The following is a 17,719-nucleotide window of genomic DNA, read 5'->3' on the forward strand; positions in this document are numbered from 1 at the left end:
TTAGTAGGAAAAAAGACCAGGCTTGCCTCTCTTCAATCATTGACACTTAGGGCTTGTCTACACATACAGTGCTGCAGTGGCGCAGGTGCACCGCGTCTGGTGAAGACGCTCTATGCCAATGGGAGAGAGCGCTCCCCTCAGCATAATAAAACCATCTCCATGAGAGGAGGTAGCTATGTTGGAGAAGTTCTCCCACTGACACAGCACTGTCCACATCAGCGCTTATGTCAGTGTAACTTATATCACTCTGGGGAGTGGTTTATTCACACCCCGAGTGACATAAATTATGCTGATATAAGCTGTAGTGTAGAGAGAGCCTTTGCTATAGCCTATAAGCAAGAGTAGAATACATTGTTTTTAAATTCTTTCTAGAGTGTGTATAACTTTCTAAGCTGCTCTGGCTTTGGTTAAAATTTTACTTTTTGTAATTGGCTTTTTTCCTATGTGGAAAATATTTCTAATATTCGTATTTAACAAGTACATTGTTTATTTACTAAAATTAATGCGTCAGTTTTGGCTTTTTGTCTTTTAAAAAGTCAAGACCGTATTTTGTTTTTCTAGGAAGAGCAGAAAGAGTTGGATGAAATAACAGCAAAGAGGCAGAAGAAGGGCAAACACGAAGATGATAAACCTGGAGAGGAGAAGACTATCTTGCATGGTAATGCCATTTTAGTCTGCTTTAATTTCTGCTACATTCATCATCCAGGATAATATCATGTGACTTCATGTCAGCTATACCGCTGGCTCACTCTGGTAGCTATACTATGTGAATCCATTAGCTCCAATACAGAACTATAAAAGGAGTTAGATTCTCCCGTAGGCTGTGTCTACACTATAGACTTTTGAAGAGGTGTGATATCTGACCAACGTATCTGTGCTGACAAAAGCTCCTAGTGTGGATGCAGATATACCAGCAAATTTGCATTTTTACAGGTATAGCCTATTTCTTTCATGGGGGGGGGGGGGGGGGGAGTTTTACCGGTACCAAGTGCAGTTGTGCTGGTATAGCTGCATCCATGATAGGACCTAGTACCAGTAAAGCATCCCTAGTATAGACAAAGTCTAAGATAGAGGAACTAGGAGCAGGGGAAGAGAGGTCCTGCAGGGAATAGCCATATTCATGACCAAGCTTAACTGAAATGTTTTTAAATTATCAGAAAAAGGAAACCTCGGTGAGGGGGAAAATTTGAACTAGTGCCAGTTTGTATTGCTCAGAGTAGTGTGGCAGTGTCACCTTCAAATTGCCATTCACTATTTTACAAAATGAAATCTTTAGGGTTTTAGGTTCTGCCTCATTGCAGATTTAATACTTCACTAATCAATTGATGCAAGTTCAGGCTTATGCCTCGATCTAGTATCTGCTAGTAATACTTTGGATTACAGTTCATGCTGTAACAGACTATATATTAAACATTAGACAGTCACTTAAAATAGACTAAGAATAAAATTTATGCCAATTTTCTTGCTGTCATGTTGTGAATAATTGTTTAGCCAAGTAGAGTTGCTGCATATTGAAAGTTTGGATCTTTACATAAAAATATTTACTTAGGGCCTCATCCCAAAGCCCTAAGCAGGCGAAATACCCAATCATTTCAATGATGGTTTTGCATGCATAGGGCCTTAATTGTATTAATGAAATAGAGTAATTTGTAAATCGGGAATCTTCCTTCATTGGTGCTAATTCCTTCTTTTCTCATAGTCATATAATAGGAAAAGGAAAGAGCTGTATCACTTACATTTATGACTTACAGTATTTGTCATGACCCTGGTATGTCAATAGCATAACACTTACTCAACAAAGTGAATAATAAAGGACAAATAGATGTGATATTTTGTATCTAGTGATTTTTTTTCCCCTCTGTTTTCCCAGAGGAAGTTTCAACAGGGAATAAATGTTAGGACTGCTTGTTCTGTACTTTTCAGCTGTAAATGATGGATCTCTGCAAAAACAAGCTTATGATCAGAAAGTCATCAGTGCTTCTGTTCTCTAACTGTATCTTTTATTAAATTATTGATAACTTATTCCCATGCGAAAAGACTTCACCTGGAGTTTAAGGTAGAATGGATCTAAAATAGTCAGACATAATACCCTTAAGGAACACTTTATTGTTCTCAAAACACGAACTTCATGGAAATTCCAAATTAACGTTCCATTGTATTAAATTACCTAAAATATTCAGTAATATGCAAGTAGACAGTTCAGGTCACTCAAACAACTTAATGTTGCCTCAAAAATGCTCCCATGAGACAATCTAGAAATTAAAAGATACTTATCTTTCCATCGCACAGGTTTATCTCGTTAGTTGCTAATGTCGAAGTGTTGGGTATTCTCTGAAACATCACTGCCTAAATATGACAGTTTCTTTCTTAGATGACTTGCTTCCTCTGTGTTTTCAGTCGTATCTGATTGATGCTGGTGGTTTTAGGAGTGGGGTGGACTAGTTTTACTGCTGTTAGCCGGGCTGACCAACAGTTCTGTGAGGGGGAATTGGATCTTTATCTGACCCATTAACAATTCAGTTGATGCACTATAGTCCGTACACAGGGCTAGTTGGAAATATAAATTGCTCCCAAGTTGCCATCAATTATTTCTGTGCAGCCCCACTGAAGGATTGCTCAGGGGCAAGGGACTGACTTCAACTCCTCTTGAAACAACCCCATTGATTTAAAAAGAGTTGGATTGAGCCCTAAGTGAGAGCCCCATTTGGTATGTGGAATCTTTATCACTGTTGGTGATAAACAAGCCATGGCAAAAAAGCTTAATGTTCAGAACCCAAACAGATTTCAGAGTAGCAGTCGTGTTAGTCTGTATCCGCAAAAAGAACAGGAGTACTTGTGCACCTTAGAGACTAACAAATTTATTTGAGCATAAGCTTTTGTGGGCTACAGCCCACTTCATCGGATGCATAGAATGGAACATATAGTGAGAAGCTATATATACACATACAGAGAACATGAAAAAGTGGGAGTTTCTCAACCAACTCTAAGGCCAGGTCTACACTAACCCCCTAATTCGAACTAAGGTACGGAACTTCAGCTACGTGAATAACATAGCTGAAGTTCGAAGTACCTTAGTTCGAACTTACCTTGGTTCACACTCGGCAGGCAGGCTCCCCCGTCGACTCCGCGGTACTCCTCTCGCCGAGCTGGAGTACCGCAGTCGACGGCGAGCACTTCCGGGTTCGACTTATCGCGTCCGGACTAGACGCGATAAGTCAAACCCAGAAGTTCGATTGCCAGCCGCCGAACTAGCGGGTAAGTGTAGCCAAGGCCTAAGAGGCTCATTAATTAAGATGAACTGTTGTCAGCAGGAGGAAAAAAAAACTTTTGTAGTGATAATCAAGATAGCCCATTTAAGACAGTTTGACAAGAAGCTGTGAGGACACTTAACATGGGGGAAGTAGATTCAATGTGTGTAATGACTCAGCCATTCCCAGTCTCTATTTATTATCAAATGGCTGGGACACAATATATGTAGAAATCCAAAGAGCAATTTTTGGTTACTTTTCAGAACAGTACTACTGTCTTCTATTTAATTCTTAATCTTAATTGTATGTGATGGTTGGTACTTCCCAAGTCTGTAACCTTTGAAACTACAGGTTCCCTGCAATTCATAGTACTTTGTGGTTTTTTTTTGTTAGTCAAAGAAATGTATGACTACCAGGGAAGATCCTATCTTCATGTTCCTCAAGATGTTGGCGTTAATCTCCGTTCTACAGTGCCCCCTGAGAAATGCTATCTCCCAAAGAAACAGCTCCATGTATGGTCTGGACATACAAAGGTAGGGAATATTGTTTGTTTTGCAAATGAGGTTTTTCTTTTTTCATAATGTAAATTTTTGTCTTTGTAGCTAAGTAGCTTTTAAATTTAAATTAATGGAGATATTTATCTCCTAGAACTGGAAGGAACCTTGAAAGGTCATGGAGCCCAGCCCCCTGCCTTCACTAGCAGGGCCAAGTACTGATTTTGCCCCAGATCCCTAAGTGGCCCCCTCAAGGACTGAACTCACAACCCTGAGTTTAGCAGGCCAATACTCAAACCACTGAGCTATCCCTCCCCCCCTTATCCTTATTTATAAAATAACGGACCCAGGCTCATTCAAGACAAATTTTCTGGAGTTTCCAAAATTGTGCATAAACAAATTGGGTATTTGCATACTCAAATATGTATTTGTTCATTTACCAGTTAGCATGCACAATTGCAGGTTTTGCACATATGTAGTGAAATCCTGATCCCCAGGAAGTCAATAGCAAAACTCCCACTAGCTTCAGTGGGACTAGGATTTCACCCATACACTAGTACGTGAACAAATTAGGTTTAATTCTGGAGGATCATGAAAATTTTGCCCTTGTTGTGAAAATTTGTAACATAATTCCCTATCAAAAACAGTTTCATGGTATTAACAGTAACATCACAAGATTTCCCACAATGTAGTTGTTGACTACAGTTTCTTATGCAGAAGTCCTCCTTCATCAACACTATGTTTACACTTCCACTTATGTCAGTATAACTTGTGTCGATCAGGGATGTGAATAAGCCACCGCCTGAGTGACAAAAATTACACTGACCTAAGCACTGATGTGGAAGGTGTGGGGAATCCCTCAAAGAGAGGGGGGGTATCACCCAGGGAGCTTGTGGGAGGGATGCAAGGAGCCCCTTGTGTGTGCAGTGAGCTCAGCCTACAGAAGCTATGAAGTGTGCAGCCCCCTAGTTATTTAGACTTTATGTCTGATGTCACAAAGTCAGTGACATTAAATATCAATAACAGAAGGATTCCCTACTTTGCCAGGAGCTCTTAGAGGTAGAGTCCTGGGTAAAAGCCAGCTCACTTAGGCTCAATCCAGAGAAACCTGAGTTGAAGCTGGGAGGAGGAGGAGAAACATTTTAAAGAACTATTTAACTGCTCCTTGAATTCTGGTTTATTTTTTTACAATCATCGGAGTGGCTTGAAATCTCAGGTTCTTACTAGACTGTTCTCCATGCACCCAAATGAGAATGGCCAGCAACTCTTTCACTTCTAGCTGGCCGGGATATTGCGCCTGTCCATCCCTTCTAGATGCAGCTTTTGTTCTGATTAAAATGTGTTTATTACCAAATGGTTGGTCTGCTGTAGTGCCTAATCTAGAGCTAGCCTTGAAGACCATTTAGCAGGTCCATATAGTGCAGACTGGATCTGCTTGTCTTTTCGGTAGTATAGACTTCGGATGTGGCACACTGTTCTGACCTGTAAATTGGTTGCTGATGTCTTTTCTGGGTGAAATTCAGAGTGTTGGTTTCAGTCTAAATAAAACTTTAAAATGTCTGGACCTTAACCCTGGTCTACACTACGGAGTTAGGTCGATGCAAGGCAGCTTACGTTGACCTAACTCTGTAAGCGTCTATGCTGAAATGTAACTCGCCCGCTACGCTGACTTAATAACTCCACCTCTGCAAGAGAGACAGTGCTTAGGTTGATGTAGTTAGGTCGACACCGTGTCAGTGTAGAAACTGCGTTGCTTAGATCGACTTTCAGGAGCTATCCCACAATGCCCCACGCTAACAGTGAAATTGGTCCACGCGCTCCTGATGGGGACTTGCACCACCCATAAGGCACGTAGTGTGGATATGCAAAAGCAGTTTAATTATTGTGGTGGCTGCACTTTGACGTAATTTAGGTTGACGTGATTTTGTACTGTAGACGTACCCTTAATTTTCAGAGGCTGTCTCTGCCACGTGTAGTAGGACAACTGCACTCTGAAGAAGCCCCTTTAGTTAGCTGTTACTAGACAGAAGCTGTTGAATCAGAGGCAGGTATTTTTCAGAGTTGGGCCCTCACCATTGCAATTTGATTTTGCCGATAATGCATCTGAGCCCAAGTTGGATTAAGTTTATGATAAAATTCAAGGCACATTCCTTACCCAGAGCTTTCAACTCAAGACAGACTCTGGAGACTCCTAATGTTTAATCCCTAGGCATTTAATCTACTGGCTGCTATTCACTGTCTTGGATCTCATCTAGTAAAATGAGCCAGCTTTAGCAGAAGGTATATGTTCCTCATTCATGCATGGTCATTAGGTACTATCCTAACCATGTTAAATGTGCTTAAACATGACATTGTGTTAATTGTGTTGAATATCTGCACTAAGAAGAAACTATTATCAAGGCCTGGTATATTCTGTGATCAGCTGGGCCTGAATTCTGGGGCCGTGTTCTTAGAATCTCTAGCATTTTGGTGCAGCAGGCTGGAAATGATGTAGAATCATTTACACTTGAAAAATGAACAGTGCAAATGAATAATCTATGAAAACGAAGATACAAGTAGCGCCGTGGCCCCTGTGTGTTTTGATACTTTTTCTAGAGAGGTCCCACAATTTCAGTATTTAATATGCCAAACTTTTTATACTGACAATGCATAACTAAGCTTTTGCAGGAGGGCAGGGGAAGAGCAAGCTAGATATCGTGGCAGCTAAGGATATTTTGGGCTTTGACCCTAAGAGAGAGAAGCACGTGAGCTGTGCCTTTCTGCTGAAAGGGGCAGCATTGAAATGTTGACATCTCAATGGGGTGGTAAAGATTAACGTTGTAATGATTTGGACAGTTTCTGCCTCCTTTTGGAGCTGTTGTGTCTGGCTTTTTGCATAATTCTGAACTTGAGAAATCTTGGGTGAAAATCGTGGCCCCATGGAAGTCAGTGCCAAAACTCCCTTTGACATCGGCGGGGCTAGGATTTTCATTCATTGTGGGTTTTTTCCTGCACCAGCGCTTTCTATTTATGGTAGCAGTAGTGGGAGAGCTTATATAGACCAACTGCAGAAGTTCTTACCACCAAGTCTGCTAATCCTGTTCAGTGAAGATAGTTGGAAGGTAAAAATGCCTGCATTCTGTCTACACTAGCACTTTCACCATTACTGCTCCCTGTAGAGCTGCACTATTGGAGTCCTATTGAGTAGTTAATCTTTTTATGAGGAAATCTTTTTTTCACCCCACTGTGTTCCATGCACTGATTTCCGTGGTACCTCTTAAAATCTCCTGCAAATCTTTTATAACATTGAATAACCCTAATACTCAAGAAAAGATAGGTTTGTCTCATACATTGTGGGTACTCTGAGTGGAGCTGTTGCTTACTCATCAGAAAACTACACATGCAGATGGTTCATATATGAACAATTATCTGTGTTTACATGTGCAAATTTTAGTAGGAAAAGTTTGCCAATACAACTTAACTGCTATGAAAATTTGGTTTTGTATCTGTCAACTTAGTCCCTCTTTTGTTTGTTGAGCACTAAGCAGGCTTGGGAGGCTGTATAAATTAACAGGAATAATTTTCAAGTGTGTTTAAAATACTATCTGAATCAGTGTTTCCTTCACTTCCTTCTCCCATTCTGAGTTCAGGATTTAGTTTCCTTGTATTCGTGATGTTTCAAACTTCATATGCAACATAGTATGTTTATGAACTCCCTTGCTCTGTTTACGTATCTGTAATAGAATAAGCTTTTTGTGGGAAACCAGCATCCGGAAATCAGGATGCTGTAAAATAAAATAATGTAAAGTATTGTTTATCTGAAAGTCTTTTGGGTTTTTTTTCCACATACATATCTGTTTAAAAATCTGATTGCAGCCCACTGGGATTGCTCACCTGAGTAAAGTTACAAATGGCCTTTAGTGTTTGCAGGGTCAGGGCCTGTGTTGTTGAAGTTGTTGTCATGCAAGAGGCCTGAGTTTGAAGTGACCCCAGGAGGCTGCTTAGAGAGGCCCCAGATCCTGGTCACAGAATTGTAGTATAAAGAGGATTGTAATCACGATTGTGCAGAACTGGGTATATTATGAAGAGGTCAGATTGGCAGGGGGGAGAGCTCTGTGTTCTTCTTTTGTCAAAGCTAACGTTCCAAACCCACAATTTGTATTTCTTTGCCAAGGGCTGCCATGGTAATGGTGTAGGTGGGTGTCAGTGTGGGAGGGGAAGGGAGCATGCACACAACGGTTGCAGTGACTCAAGATTGCCCCCTGGTGATTCAGCAGGAGCAATTGTTTAAAATACATTCCTGTGTTAAAGGAGCAGGAGATTGTACAGGCTCCTCTTCAATCTTTCACATTTCTGAAAAGGTTGTGTTTTAGATTTCATCGAAATATTTTAGAAAAGAGGGAAAATGAGCTAGGAAAAAAATCCACATGCTCAATTTGCTGTTTCTTAATCATTTATGTTCTTATTTACAGGGTGTCAGTGCAGTCAGGTTGTTTCCACTCTCTGGCCACATACTGCTATCTTGCTCCATGGACTGTAAAATTAAAGTGAGTTGTTTCTGATATACCTTCACTTCATACAAATGTTGCATTCACAGCATTTAAATACTGAGTCTAATTTCTGTTTTCCAGGGTTTGAGACAAATTTAAACAGAGGTATCGGGCTAAAAATTGTCAAATAAATAGTTATCCTACATTATAGTTTTTCTCCCAGAAATGGTTTGAATTAGTTTCTTTGTTCTGCGTAGAAATAAATAGTTAAGTTGTCAATCGCAGCCATATCTACCTGCTTTGAATGTCAAATAAATAATGCAGAAACTATTTTAATGCAATATAAAGATCACAGTTAAATAAAGTCAGGAAGTGCAAAAATTAAGGTTTCTGCAGCAACTTGGTTGCATGTGTGTTAAATAGATGCCTATCACCACCCTGCCTACGCTGCATGTACTGTGTTTTGTATTCGTCTCCCTTTCATTTCTCATCTGTTTTTATGTTTAGATTGTAAGTAGGGCTGTTGATTAATTGCAGTTAACTCACACGATTAACTCAAAAAAAATTAATCAGGCTTTAAAAAATTAATTGTAGTGTTAAACAGAATACCAACTGAAATTTTTAAAATATTTTTGGATGTTTTTCAACATTTTTAAATATATTGATTTATATTACAATACAGTGTACAGTGCTCACTTTATATATAAACTTTTGATTACAAATACTTGCACTGTAAAATTATAAAAGAAATAGTATTTTTCAATTCACCCCATACAAGTACTGTAGTGCAATCTCTTTATCATGAAAGTGTAACTTACAAATGTAGAATTTTTTTGTTACATAACTGTACTCAAAAACAAAACAATGTAAAACTTCAGAGCCTACAAGTTCACTCAGTCCTACTTCTTGTTCAGCCAATTGCTAAAACAAACAAGTTTGTTTCCATTTACGGGAGATACTGTTGTCTGCTTCTGATTTACAATGTCACCTGAAAGTGAGAACAGGTGTTCGCATGGCACTGTTGTAGCTGGCGTTGCAAGGTATTTACGTGCCAGATGTGCTAAACATTCATATACCCCTTCATGCTTTGGCCACCATTCCAAAGGACATGCTTCCATGCTGATGATGCTCCTTAAAAAAAGTGTTAATTAAATTTGTGGCTGAACTCCTTGGGGGAGAATTGTATGTCTCCTGTTCTGTTTTACCCGCATTCTGCCATATATTTCATGTTATAACAGTGTCGGATGATGACCCAGCACATGTTCGTTTTAAGAACACTTTCATGGCAGCTTTGACAAAACGCAAAAAAGGTACTGATGTGAGATTTCTAAAAATAGCTACAGCACTCCACCCAAGGCTTAAGAATCTGAAGTGCCATCCAAAATCTGAGAGGAACGAGGTGTGGAGCATGCTTTCAGAAGTCTTAAGAGCAACACTCGGATGCGGAAACTACAGAACCCGAACTATCAAAAAAGAAAATCAACCTTCTGCTGGTGGCGTCTGATTCAGATGATGAAAATGAACATGCATCGGTCCACTCTGCTTTGGATCATTATTGAGCAGAACCCGTCATCAGCACGGGCGGCGGATTTCATAGGCTGGGGGGAGGCTTTGTCTCCCCAAACAGCCAGGCGTGAACCCACCCTCTGCCATGACCACTCCCTGTGTGTGGCTCCAGTCCTCCGGCTCCAGTCCCCCAGTGCTCTGCTGGGGCTGGAGCTGCACGCTGCCCTCCTTCCCACACTCTGGAGCTGGGGACGCATACTACCCACCTTCCAAGGCTCCATAGCTGGGAAAGCTGGGGCTGCACGCTGCCCACCCTCCCGGCGCTCTTTTGGGGCTGGGGAGCTAGCCATGGACTGGGCCGGTGGCTGCGGTGAGGGGGTCGGCTCTGGGCTCCGGCGGAGGGGGGGGGGGAGCTTGGCTCCAGTGCAGGGGCGGGGGAAGAAGCGTGGCCTCGGTTGGAAGGGGTGGGGCTGGGGGTTAGCCTCCCCTAGCTGGCGGTTCATGCACCACCCATGATCATCAGCATGGATGCATGCCCTCTGGAATGATGTTGAAGTATGAAAGGACATATAAATCTTTAGTGCATCTGGCACGTAATTATCTTGTGACGCCGGCTACAACAGTGCCATGCAAACACCTGTGCTCACTTTCAGGTGACATTGTAAACAAGAAGCGGGCAGCATTATCTCCTGCAAATTTTAACCAAACTTGTTTGTCTGAGCGATTGGCTGAAGTAGGTCTGAGTGGACTTGTAGGCTCTAAAGTTTTACATTGTTCTACTTTTGAATGCAGTTATTTTTTTGTACATAGTTCTACATTTGTAAGTTCAACTTTCATGATAAAGAGATGGCACAACAGTGCTTAAATTAGGTGAATTGAAAAATACTATTTCTTTTGTTTTTTATAGTGCAAATATTTATAATCAAAAATAAATCTCAAATGAGCCCTGTACGCTATTCTGTGTTGTAATTGAAATCAATACATTTTAAAATGTAGAAAATATCCAAAAATATTTAAATAAATGGTGTTCAATTATTGTTTAACAGGATAAATCACTTTAAGCGCATGACAGCCCTAATTGTAAGCCTTTTGGGGCAGGCACTCTGGCTTCATGTGTGTATGTAAAATGCCTAAAACAATTTGGGTGTTAGCACAGTATAGGTACTTAATAGCATTGAAATGCTAATCCAATTAGGTTGTGAAGGTCACAAGTCCTTAAGCTTACCTTTGCTGCTGCTATCACTTGGTAAAAGACAATTTTATGTAAAGCTAAATTTTTATAGCTGGGACAAATGTTGATAGCAAAACATTTTTTGCTGAAAATTTCCTGCTCTGAGTTTATGAAACTGGGCCATTTAATTTCTTATTGCGAAATGAATGTCATTTTAGTTCACCCTTGCATACTGTTGAGATAGTTGCAGAAATTCTGTGACAAATGTTCACATTATTTCTGAATTTCAAGATAGGTTAGTTGTGATCAAAATTCTCATATAATGTCTCATACCTCTGTAGTTAAACTTGTCATTTAATAAGAATGTGGTGCAGAAATTAACGTTTGTCTCTTTTTTTTTTTTTTTCCCCTCAAGCTATGGGAGGTTTACGGTGAACGAAGATGCTTACGAACATTTATTGGTAACCTCTCTTTTACTGAACTCTTTAATATACATTTAAAACAACTTCCTTCTTTCCTTGTCTCCTCTCCCCACCCCCCCGCCGAAGTAGATTTAATTACTTTGTGATTTTTGGGGAGGAGGGTGTCAGTGCCACAGAAGACATGTAGGCATCTGAGAAAAATGTCAGCTTTTCAATATGGTGTTGGCATGAAAGCTGAAGAGGCTGCATTTGTGCATGACCTTATTTTGTTTTTAATCCACATGATTTAGTATTGGCACTGAAGACTTCTAGACCATAAAAACAAGATATTAGTGTACTGCGTCAATCAGTTATCAGTCATTACCAGAAATGGATCGGATAGATCCCTATTTTTTGTTACCTACTCCTCCCGTCAATACTTCATGTCTGAAATTAGACGGTATGTTCAGAGTAGAAGTAGTGTCTCCTTACTTGTACTGTGAGGTACCTAGCACACTTTTGGGTGTGCTAAAATTAACTATTGTGATGTCGTCACATAACTAGGTCTTATCTTCTGGGCTAGACAAGAACTGAATTTCTAATGCAAAAAAGAACAGAGAAAAACTTCTCAAAAACTGTTCAGGCCTCCTTTTAAATATAAAAATGGAACAAGTCCAATATTTTCCTTGTAATTGAGAACTTTTATAGAGGATTGAGAGAGAGAAATGTGAGCTTTCTAGCAGTCTTTGCTGCAGCTTATGAGCAGCAGTTTTTCTCTTGAAGTGGAAACACTTCTAAAATGATGTACTGTCATTTGAAGTGCCCTTTTATCAATGTTCCTAGTACCCACGGCATCAAGCAGATTGGCTAAACTGATGCCTCAGAAAAGGATCTATCTAAGAGACTCTTCTCTTTGAACTGTGGTTTCAGAACTTTCTTGTCATGAGTCAGATTCACCTGCTGTATTTTATTTTAAAAGTGTGTGTAAGCTAAAATGTAGGGCCCCTATAAGTCTGCTACAATGGCCAACCAGAATTATTCTGCAAGGCAGGGGAGATGATTCTACCTGAGCAACACACCTTCCTGACCTAAATATTTCCCATATTCCACAGGGGATTTAATTTAAGCATGCCAAAATTATTTACCCACTTGCTATTGCTGCCATCCCAGAATTTTTCTGTGCCCAGCAGTTGGCATTCTCTTCATAGAATTCCTCTATAGTGTTCAGTCCTTGATTCTCCCTTACTTTTTTGTCTTAGATGTTAATGCTTTAACTATGTCCACGACAATCTTTGAAGCAATAGTGGATTTTGAGGTGCTACTTGTGCATCATATTTGTAATGCAATACATGTTATTTCAGTGCAGTGGAGAGATCAGCTGCATCACATTTTAAGATGTCTAGAATATGCAGACAAAACGAATCTTTTAATTTAAATAAATTGCTTTGGGGGGGACAGACTTTTAATATGAATGTCAACAAAACTAGTCATCTAAACTTTCTATTACCATCCTGGCACTTATCACATCCTCAGACGGTTTAGATATTAGGCTAGTTAAGTGTTAAGATTCACTTGTTCCCAAAAAAAACCCTTCTGTCAATGCAGTTCCAAAGTAACTTCTATCTGGCTGTCTGCGCTAGATTGCATTGGGAAATTCCCTGCTGTTGCATTCTCACCACTAGAGGGAGTTGATGTTTTGCCACTGCATCTCATAACCTTGTTAAGGACAGGCTTAGACAATACAGTAATAAAAGTGGCAGTCGCTGTATGAGCCCTGTAACTAATAGCTGTTGGGCCTGCAACTATGGTGGTGTAGCAATGGAGGATTTTCCTAGTGCTGGGAGGCCTCCTGTGGTCAGTCTTATTCCTCAAATAGATGTTTATTTTTAAAGGTATGCTATGTTTCATCTGGAGAAGTTTTAGAATTTTCCACAGTGTTGCAGTCAGTCTCTTTGCAGAGGTAATTCCCAGTGGCTTTATTTTCAAATCTCATAACGGCCTTTTGGAGGAGGTACTGTTACCTTTCCAGTTGCATTGGTCTGCTGGAACTAAATTTACAAGATTTTCTTAGATAAGTTCTAGTAGTTTTCTGTGTTAACAGAGACTGTAATTAAAAGCTGTAATTGACCATTAGTATTGTGGTTTATCTGCATTCTATCTGTACATTCTCCAGAAAATCCTAATTCCTAGCATCGGGGGTAAAGAGTTAATTCTTCTCTCTACCACACTTTTTTATCTTTTTATCTAGGGCACAGTAAAGCAGTTCGAGACATCTGCTTTAACAATGCTGGAACTCAGTTTCTTAGTGCAGCATATGACCGGTATCTTAAACTCTGGGACACTGAAACAGGTAGGCTTAAATACATACATGTTCAAATCTGATAATCATTGCAATTAGTAGTAAATAGCTACTGTTTTAATAGCCATGATTTCTCTTATAGTGCAACACTGCTGTTTCAAATACAGGGAGAGCAATTTTCTCATCTCCTGAATGTTTTTGCTGTCAGTGTAAAGCTACAGTTAAGGTAGTCGCGGTGTTTAAGTTAAAAATCCATAGTAACAAGGGTTTATACATTTTTTAAAAAAATTACTTTGAACTGAAAACTTGCGTAGAAAGAATGGGCCAAATATTTACCAAATTAGAGGGAATTATTTGGCACCCCTCCACTTATAAGAATGAAATTAAGTACTAAAAGTAAATTTTTTAATTGAATATTTTACTATAATTTAGTTAAGGATTTATTCCATAATAATTCTTCCAGATTTAAAAAAAAAGAATTTTCCCAAATAGGTTGGGGAAAGAAATAACAGTAATTATAGCAACGACATTTATTTCACAACATTTGTATTTTCATTGCTAAGAACATTAACAAATAATTATATTCACCTAATGCTGAGTGTCTCGGCCAAATACAAATCTAAGGTATTTACATACAAAAACAGGTATTTTAAATCCTGTTAGCTACTAAATATGGTTTTCTTAATGCTGCACTACTACTCCCATTGTGCCTCAATGGTATTTAGCAGATACTCAATACTTAACTGAAGACTTCCTTAGTTTTGTGCATTTGCCGAATAGATGAAGTTTGCTTTGTGTGGTGACTGATCTTAGCTTTCTTGCAGCCAGTCATCTTCCACTTTGCACTTTGCACTTTTTTAATAGTCATGTTCAAGGTCCGCTTTACCTAGATTTTCTCAATGTAGGAAAACAGCTATTAAAAGAATAAAAATAATCTGGATAGGGCAACTCCAGAGAAGAGGATTTGTAACACAGAATTGTCAGTACCATTGTTTATTTATTTATTTATTTTTTAATATCTCGCATATCAGAGCTCAGGGGCCATTCCAGCTATAGGCAAACTAGGCAACTTCCTGGGGCAGCTGGACCAAAACTGAGTGACACCATGACCCTGTGCACCAGGTCACAAGGCCACTCACTCAAATTTGACCCAGATGATCCTCCATCACGATGGAGGGGCAGTTGGGCCAAACCCACAATGCGTGGTACTGTGACTAGGTACTTGCCCCCACTTCAACCAAAATCCTGGATCCATTATTTCAGTAGAGAAGCTCTGTTCTAGAGTGGTTTTCAAACTGTGGGTCACGACCCAGTACTGGGTCGTGGAATGTAAGGCACTGGATCACGGTGTCTCTTGTCAGCATCTCAGACCGGGCCATTAAAAGTCCCGTTGGCGGTGCTGCCCTGCTAAGGCAGGCTAGTCCCTATCTGTTCTGACGCCACGCTGTGGCCAGCAGCAGGTCCGGCTCCTAGGTTTCGCGCACTGCCCCAAGCCCCGGCTCCGCACTGGCCAGTGGGAGCTGGGGGTGGGGAGGGCAGTGCCTGTAGGCAAAAGCTGCGTGGAGCCACTTGTGTACCTCCGCCTAGGAGCCGGACCTGCTGCTGGCTGCTTCCAGGGCGCAGCACGGTCCGCGGTGCCAGGATAGGCAAGAAGCCTGCCTTAGCATCCCAGCTGACCGGGAGCCACCACAGGTAAGCCCGCAATCCACCCCCGCGCCCCAATCCCCTACCCCAGCACTGAGCCCTCCCTCAAACCCACAGCCCCCACCTGCACCTCAAAACCCTCATCCCTGGCCCCACCCCAGAATCTGCACCCCCAGCCCAGAGCCCTGACCCTCTCCTGAACCCCAACCCTCTGGCCCAGCCCTGAGCACCCCCAAACCCAGAGCCTCCTCCCACACCCTGAGCCCCTCATTCCCAGACCCACCCCGCAGCCCTCACATCAACCCTCTGCCCCAGCCCTGAGCCCCTTCCACACCCCAAACCCCTCATCCCCAGCTCCGTTGGGTCGCGGTCATCAACATTTTCTTCAACTGGGTCATCAGAAAAAAAGTTTGAAAACTACTGTTCTAGAGGGTAGGAAGGGGGTGGCACACTGAAGTTTTGCCCAGGGCGGCAGATTGGCTAGAGCAGCCTCCCCCAGATTTTTATAACTAGATGAGGATCACCGTTTCTGTACTTGGACGCCATTAACTCAAGTGTTCTGCATGAATTCCGTTTTTAGCTCTTCACTTAACATTGGCTTTGTTACAATGATATTGTGGGCCTTCCAGGTTTGTATCTCCAAGGTGTGTGTACCGTCCTTGCTTAGTTTACAAGGGAAAAAATATTTTTTTTCTAACTGCTAGCCTGCAAGTTCAGCTTGGTCTTTGAAAGTCAAAATGTATTCTTTTATTCTCATGCATATTAATTGACAATACATACTGGAGGCCAAACTCTGCCCTCCTAAAATACATACCCTATCAAGGCTGGACAACATTAAAGAGCTGTATAGAGTGCATCTTTGTTCAGAAGGCTTCATAATCTCCTGACACTTAGTTTGCAAGGCCATGTCTATGATTGTTTTCCTTAAAATTACCTCATGGAGGCAACAATGGAAATAGCAATATATAAAAAAGATGCACGTGGCTGACAGCATTTTAACCACTCTTGTCATCTAAATGCCCAGAGCAAGTCTAAATGACACTGTGGGTTTAAAAAAACAGCAGCCACTGACATCTTGTTTATACTACTGGTGCTTCCACTGTTGCCATCACCAATGGATCGGTTGTGGTCAATTCTATTCTGTATAGGTTTTTATCCCACACTTCTCACGGTAGTATCCGAATACCTTCCAGTAATGCATTAAGGAACATGACTAACACCTGTCATGTGGTTGTTCTCTCCCCAGGGGAGAGGTTTGTGCATTGGAGGGTTTTGTAATGATAGAAAACATTACTCAAAGATGCGGCTGTGTGGGTACTTAGCATCAGTGAGGAATCCAGGAGTGTTCCTTAACTATGAACTCGGTAGACCAAATGTGGATGTGTACCTTCAACCAAAGGAAAATATAATCTGGCTGTAAACACTTCAAAATGTTTTCTTCTGATTATCACCATAACTTCTGCCTTGCTTGAGTTCAGCTTCAACCAGCTGATCTTGTCCAAGCATTGGGTCTTGCTGTTGGTGGTGGTGGTGGCGGTGAAGGAATAGGATAGGTAAAGCTGTGTCTCCTCTGCATATCACTGACACTTTGAGTTTATGTTGTCTGACCAGTTCACCTAGTGGTTCTATATAGCTGTTGAAAAGGACTGGTGAGAGACTTGTTCCTTGTGGAACTCTACAAGTGATGGGTCTAGTAATGGAGGTGATAATGAGTCAGCAGGTCCATGATGATTCATGATGGGGTGCTGATGTCTTTTAGGAAGCTTTGGAATTTGGTGGCATCCATGAGTATTCATGGTTGAATCAGGATCATTGGTCTGTCTTGTTGCCTGGCAGTTGGAGGTTTCTGACTACTGTCTTAATAAGGTAATGGGTCTGTCCAAGACAGTGTCTGGGTTGCGATGTCCTCAGTATTGATATCTAGGCTAAAGATCAGGTACAGGGTGTGACCAGCTGCCTGGGTTGAACCAGTAGCAATGGTGGGAAATTTTATGGGGGGGGGAGAAAAGATCTAATATAAACAAGATCCAAGTCATCTCTAGAATAATTCCCAATCTCTGATCTTTTCAGGGAGTTGAAAGCCTATGTTTTTGTTTTCTCCTGATCTAAACTAAGTAAAACATTTCTAGGTACAAAGATGAATAATTTATGATAGCTTATTACTGTGAGCATTTATAAAACTATGCTTGTGAAATTTTTGAACTGATCTAATTTGAATGGCTTGTCTGTTTACAGGGCAATGTGTTTCAAGATTCACAAACAGGAAGGTTCCATACTGTGTCAAATTCAATCCTGATGAAGATAAACAAAGTCTTTTTGTGGCAGGAATGTCAGATAAAAAAATTGTACAGGTAAGACTCAGAACTTAATTAAATGTTTCCTGATCTCAGAGGTTTATAAAGTAAAGTTTTTGTACCTGAAGTTTAAATTTAGCTGCTGTATAATGGCAAGGCCTTAGACATTTTCTTTCCTTTCTTAACAACAGTA

At 40.8% G+C, this 17,719-nt stretch overlaps 1 protein-coding gene across 2 annotated transcripts in view; it reads left to right on the forward strand.

The window, feature by feature from the left end:
- CDC40 (cell division cycle 40) overlaps nt 1-17,719 on the forward strand; it is a 58,366-nt gene that overhangs the window by 30,593 nt on the left and 10,054 nt on the right. For both annotated transcript variants that reach the window (XM_065590230.1, XM_005287628.5), the window contains exons 6-11: nt 562-658; nt 3,642-3,781; nt 8,194-8,268; nt 11,304-11,349; nt 13,538-13,639; nt 17,468-17,583. In XM_065590230.1, the coding sequence (XP_065446302.1) occupies nt 562-658; nt 3,642-3,781; nt 8,194-8,268; nt 11,304-11,349; nt 13,538-13,639; nt 17,468-17,583 (576 nt within the window). The remainder of the gene's footprint in view (nt 1-561; nt 659-3,641; nt 3,782-8,193; nt 8,269-11,303; nt 11,350-13,537; nt 13,640-17,467; nt 17,584-17,719) is intronic.

The sequence above is a fragment of the Chrysemys picta genome, chromosome 3, assembly GCF_011386835.1.
Source record: "Chrysemys picta bellii isolate R12L10 chromosome 3, ASM1138683v2, whole genome shotgun sequence".
Taxonomy (NCBI): domain Eukaryota; kingdom Metazoa; phylum Chordata; order Testudines; family Emydidae; genus Chrysemys; species Chrysemys picta.